Genomic DNA, 6,451 nt, shown 5'->3' with positions numbered 1-6,451 from the left:
GCGGAGGCTCCGCATATCTACATTATCAAGCGAGATGTTTCTGGGATGCCTTGGATGATTGTGTTCTAGCCATCGCCGATGTGCCATTTAATAAAACTTGGCCATTAGTTAACCATTTGGCAGAGAAGTTTTACTTCTTTCAGAGCAAGCATAATTTCCTTTAGTTCTCTTCAATCTAAAATTTGTATGGAAAATCATTAATAGTCCATAATAAGGCAGCTCGTATATTGAAATTTCTCCTTACTGATGCATTGTACATCTCTACACCGACCCATAATTGCTGTAACTCTTTAATAAGAGGCTATAAGTAGATTTCAATATCTTTTCCAGGACCTTTGTCTCCAGGAATAATCAATGACAGAGGAGAAGAAGTTTGTTTTCATCCCAATCCGGGGTGGCAAGTTATAGGGAATCGACACCACTGGCCAAGTGCTTTAGTCAGAGTACTTAGTAATTTGAATGGGTTAAACCCATCGAGGAAAGAAAAAGACCGGATCTGACACATCTAGATCAGGAAATGCAAAGGTTGGGATATCTTGCATCAAATGATTTCCATGCCTCGGCGTCCAGCATGGTGTCTCAACTATCCGCATCGATGGTCCAGCGTTAGCATGCCAAATCATATCAGCATTTAGATCTTGGTATAACATGAGAAATTCTACTGCAGTAAACGTGGTATTAAAGGAAAATGCAATCGCTAAAGGCACCTTCACGAGGAGTCGCTTGAACCCTTCACACATCAAACGTCATCTTTCAAAGCGTCAGAATCGGAATCGGTACACACCAGCGAAGCGGCCACACCTATGACAAGATTGTTGACCTTCATTGTATACGATACTAGCATGCAGATCATTTGGACAGCTAACTAGCAATTTTTCATAGCCCAAGACCCAAATCCATAATGACTTTCTTCGACTCACGACTTCTACTTTTCAGGAATAGGCTGTAGGGATGCTTTTGGAAAATTCAATTAAGTGGTTAAGGCCTTTGGTAGTCATCCCGCACAAGCATTTCAAATGGAAAAGATGAATACGAAATCTGATCTAGAATACTTGATCCCCTCCTTGAGTTTTGTCATTCATATCTACAAACAACCTTGTAAAACTTCTTTGAAGGTTCATCATCACTTCTCAAAGGCTTCACCTCCATCATTCACCTCAACATTAAATTCATCCCCAACTAGATGGTGATCTTGTTATCAACTTGATGGATTATTAAAGCATCCATAATAATAATTCTTCTATATTTCGATCTTATGTAAGAAGTTTGGATGTGAAGTTAGAGCTTGATCATTTGTAAAATATGTTGTACCAAATCTTATGGGTAGGTGGCGGTACGCTCTCCATGGAAAAACCAACATAATGTATTGACAACCTTGGGAATGCCATCACATACTAGATGTTCAAGCAACTGTTTGGCAGCGTGTTTGCTAATGAATATTCACACACTTCTGCGAGCAAATGATCATATCATCTTGACTTGAGTTATGAGTAAAGGTGAGAATTGTTCCTACTCCATCTTCATATTCTTACGGCTCAGTTGCCAGCTTGCATCGCTCTTATCCGTTCTGCTTAAAATAATACTAAAATTATTTACAATCTCTAAATTAAAGCATAGTTCGACTTAACACATTAATTATGACATATTTACATATGCATCTACAGTTCCTATTTCATTTTCACAGGAATGTTGGTTATATTTTAATTTAAGGTTATTTTTTTATTTTATTCATGCTTTTATGATTATTGTTTTGTAAACATTTAACATAAGTACATTGCATTTAACTAGTAGAATATGTAATCTAAAAACGTCAGCCTAATAATGATTCATAGAGTAAAGGTAAAATGAACAACAACCAAATCACATTTGACCAATCATAGGCAACGACATAGAAAGAGAATCAAATTCAAAGCAGGACAATTTTAAGAAAAAATTACCTCAAAGTTTATGATTTCTTCCTTTCTTCTTGCTTCTCCTTTTCCCCCTGATCTCTCTTTCTCTTCAAATCTAACGAGATCACCAGGTATATAAATGGGTTATTTAGAGCAAATCATTAAAAGTAATTGAATAAGCATAAAGAGTCAATCAAGATGCTTCAATGAGCATCAAAGTCATGAAAAGTGAAAAGAGAAAATCATTAATAATTAATTAAATAAGAATAAAAAGAACCAAACACTATAATTGTTCATAAATAAAAAATAAACTAAATTAAAGAGTTATAATGTTGACTCATTCAATTAATTCAATATATATATATATATATATATTAATTTTAACAGTCATAAGTCTAAACTAGTTGTTGAGCCAAATTCAGACTAGTAAAAATAGAAACCAATAGTAATGAGATAAACAACACTAAAACCCTACTTCATTATTTGAAGTTTTAAATAATTTATCAAATAACCTACTTACAGAAAGTGGCTTTATCCTAAATTTAATTGCCAACTCTTTAGCCAACAAGGACCTACAGTCGTACCATGTTGGAGGCATCTTTCACCCACATAATACTTGAGGGCTTCTTTTCAAATCCAACCCAAAAAATTCCATGCTTGCCTATGAACGGAACTTCTTATTGCTTGGACCAGTACAAAATACTACAAATCTTAAGAATTATAAAACAAACAAGGTTTTCTTCAATAAACACCAGTGGTTAATCTCTATAGAAATATATTTTAGGCATAAAAATAAAACCTCAATGAGTGTAATAGTTCAATCCAAAGGGCTAATTACAGCATAAACTCAAAATACTTAGATTCCTAATCTGCAATATATGAAGAAAAACAAAAAAAAAGTTAGGGTATATCTGTCCAAACAGAAGGCAACATTGCATATTTAGGGTGAAAAAAATTAAAGGAAAAGAGACTCAAAGGAACAAAACACTTAGGAGTTCAATGGAACAAAACAGAAATTACACAGGCAAAGAGATGCCAAGAGTTGGTGTCCACAACCTGGCTCAAGTCTAAACATGATTATTTACTGGGCAGGTAGATGAAGGATGTGAAATGAAGGTAGTGGAGTCTTACCATACAATTGAATCCTCACTATTTTTGCTCTATTCAAATCCTCGCTTTCTACTAAAAGTAAGCGGGTCAGGAAGGTTTGTTCAATAGCGAATTTCCAAAAAACAACTCTTTTTGAGTTTAAAAGATCAAACAAAGAGATCAAAAATTTAATAGAAGACGATGATTGGGAGCAATAAGGAACAAAATAGAGTTACCTTGATGGAGCAGAGCAGCCTGCACATTGCAGTCACAGAATCCAAATATAAGTATGCATAGTTCAATATGCACTAAAGGTGGAAGCTGATTGAAACCTTATATATAACAACTGGATGGAAAAAATGTGTTAAATGGCTGGAAACTTCCACAGATTAAAAGTGATTAATTAATTTGGAAAAAGAAACTAAGAAGAAAGTTCAGTCAATAAAATTGTGCACATTGATGTTCCAAGACATCCATAAGTAAATACTTCTCCATTCAATCATTGGATTGACGAATTTTGCATAGCTAGTGATCTATACATGATGCTTCAGGAACATATTCTGCCAATTTGTATTTATATATGTAAAATCATTGATTGCTGTGAGAACAATTTGCATTTCAAATAACTGATCATAGATGGACAAATACCAGAGAATTCACACTGATGATACATCAATAACAATAATCTTTAAACTGGTCCTCTTTAACAACAAAAAACAGAGCAAGGAATTACACCAAAGTTGTAAAAATAATATAACACTAAAAAAGTAGTAATGAACATATGATTACCTTGCGCTCTTTCTTTTCCTCTTTTGACTCCGAACAATGTTGTCTACCCCTCGGCTTATTAGCTTCTGCACTCACTGTTCTCTTTGGTTTCTCAACACTTGGCTTGTTGTATGGCAAAAAGTCCACTGGTAACTTCTCCTTTCCACGGAGAGCAATGATGTTGCTCTTTGATATGCCATCACCAGTTGCTGGAAGCTTCTTTTGGTTTGATGGAGTATGAATCTTCCCAGGGTGATTGTCAAGATTTGAGTATGTGGAAACAATAGTCTCACAGTCCCAAACTTCTGATTCATCGCTGCTTTCAGGTACTAACACCATTTCTTCATCAACATGATTTTCATCGCAGTACATTTGTGCATACTCCACACACTTACGAATTAGCTCAGCAGAATCATCTGGCTGTTTATCTGCACCTGACCCTTGATTCTCATTGACAAAATCACCAGGAGCTTTATAACTGCCTTCAAGCTCTAAATCATCAATTGCACGCCCTTGAAGGACACAATTAAGTTTATTAGCAAGCGGTTCATCTTCTATAACAGCATTATCACTTTCACCGTCTGTGTCATATTCTCGAAGAGTGAGCTGTAGAACCAAAGGGAAGACTATTGAGTTGAAACTGAGGCATGTAGCTAATTGAAATTTTTGACAAAAAACCATAACAACCAAAAAAAGTCTATTTATGAAGGTTATGTAAGAAAAACTAGTTAAAAAAACCAACCAAACAAAATCTCACAAATACATGGGGGATAATAATCCTAGAATCAGAACAAAGTTTTAAGGTGATTATGATTACATAGTCACTTTTATTGGACACATAGCTATGCCTGTATACACCGGATTGAGCTAGTGTCTGAACCATACATTCAAGTGATTTGAGGGGTTGATTGTGATGAAAAGATGGATGTATATTTGCCTGTAGATTATAACTCGTCATTGTTTGTGATAAATAAAGCATGTTGGTGGCTAGTTGTCACTATACGGAAAACAGAAGACAGAGCACTTTGTTTTAACTGAAATACAAGACATTAACAAATGACAAGCAACTTACCAGATCAAACTGTTCATCAAGAAGTCGAGGAGCCCTTGGCTTCTCAACACCTCCGAGTCTATCCTCGTGAATAAATTCATTAGCAAAGCTGACCTCTCCAGATACATCATCTCCTTTCTGGATTACATTCTTTTGTTTATCACTTATAAAAGAAAATTGCTCTACCTCTTCTTGGTCCTCTCCTTCTATACAATTGGCCCGGACTACAAAATCCTCCTCCAAGTCCTCCACGTCAGAAACAAACCTAGACAAATCATCATTATCATCATTGAGCAACCTCAAAACATCAGGATCCAACGCCTTCTTCACAGTCACAGCAACTGTCTTTGCCGCAACAGTGTACATACCACTGCTGCTGGCCTCTTCACCACTGACCCGCAGCCTAGAAGCGTCATAAGCCTGGCAAATATATGTGAAAACGCATTACCAAAAGAAATTAACTCACAAGCCTGGCAAATATATGTGAAAACGCATTACCAAAAGAAATTAACTCACAAGCCTGGCAAATATATGTGAAAACGCATTACCAAAAGAAATTAACTCACAAGCCTGGCAAATATATGTGAAAACGCATTACCAAAAGAAATTAACTCACGCGCGAGCGCCCACACATACACATACACATACACATACACATACACATATTGTGAATTTATAAGATCAATGAAAAAATATAAAATCGCAACCTTGACATCTGCCCCGACAAGATCGAGCCTGGCCTTGCTGTTGTGATAATAGGCGTATCCACCACCAGAATTTCTGATTTCCCTCAGGTGATTTAAATAATTATAGCCATCATCAGGAAACCCCAACTCCAGGATTTCTTTTCTCACATGGTCCGGGAGAGCCCCGTTGGATCCTGCACTGTTAGCACAATCGACAATCCATGGGTGAAGAGAACCAACAAAATCTCCAGCGCCTGTGTCATCAGATGCATCAGCAAAGATGGAGTCGGAGTTGCCGCCGCAATCGTGGTAGACATCTTGGCGCTCGACCTCGTCATCCAGAAAGCCGTGAGATAAATAGGAGTTGTTGTCAACCCGAACAAAAACGCGATCAGGTAGAGCCGGCGCGCCACCTTCCGTATAGACGGTAGACGAATCGCGAGCTAGGAGGCGGAAGGTAGCTGAGTTCCTCTTATTGATGAATTTCTTCTTCCCCATCTTAGCCGATAGCGCCGCCCAAAGGTCTGATCTTTGCTCTCCCGCTAGGTGCTAAAGTTACTGAGTTAGGGTTGAATTTATAAGGTCTGATCTTTGCTCTCCCGCTAGGTAGACGTGGCCATTTTGAGCGAAACCGCAAGTGAACGGCCAAAACCGTAGACCGAGCCGGAAAAAACCGTAATCGTCACTAAAAACCCGGAACCGGGAACCTTCGTATAAGGTTTGGTTCGGTTTCAAAATTTAAAAACAAGTGGAACCAGCTGGTTCAACCGTGATTCCATATGCGGTTCAGCCGTGCCCGATTACATCTGGTCAAATCAAAAGGTTAAAACAAAAGTTCATATTATATTATATAAATATAATATGGATAATGTCATACTTATATAAATAACGTCATTTATGATTAGGGTTTTTATTTTTGTTAATATCATTAATTAGTAATTAATTAAGTAATTGCATGTTTAAAG

General features: G+C 36.9%; 1 protein-coding gene across 1 annotated transcript; it reads right to left on the bottom strand.

Moving 5' to 3' along the window:
* Positions 1–3,354: 3,354 nt before the first annotated feature.
* On the bottom strand, positions 3,355–6,048 carry LOC120272614 (protein LTV1 homolog). The gene is made up of 3 exons (XM_039279481.1): positions 5,508–6,048; positions 4,822–5,220; positions 3,355–4,355 (listed from the first exon to the last, which is right to left on the bottom strand). Exons 1-3 carry the CDS (start codon positions 5,982–5,984, stop codon positions 3,741–3,743), a joined length of 1,491 nt encoding a protein of 496 aa, XP_039135415.1. The 5' UTR covers positions 5,985–6,048; the 3' UTR covers positions 3,355–3,740.
* Between the last annotated feature and the right edge of the window lie 403 nt (positions 6,049–6,451).

The sequence above is a fragment of the Dioscorea cayenensis genome, chromosome 11 (genome assembly GCF_009730915.1).
Source record: "Dioscorea cayenensis subsp. rotundata cultivar TDr96_F1 chromosome 11, TDr96_F1_v2_PseudoChromosome.rev07_lg8_w22 25.fasta, whole genome shotgun sequence".
Classification (NCBI taxonomy): Eukaryota; Viridiplantae; Streptophyta; class Magnoliopsida; order Dioscoreales; family Dioscoreaceae; genus Dioscorea; species Dioscorea cayenensis.
This window is presented reverse-complemented; position numbering and strand designations above follow the sequence as displayed.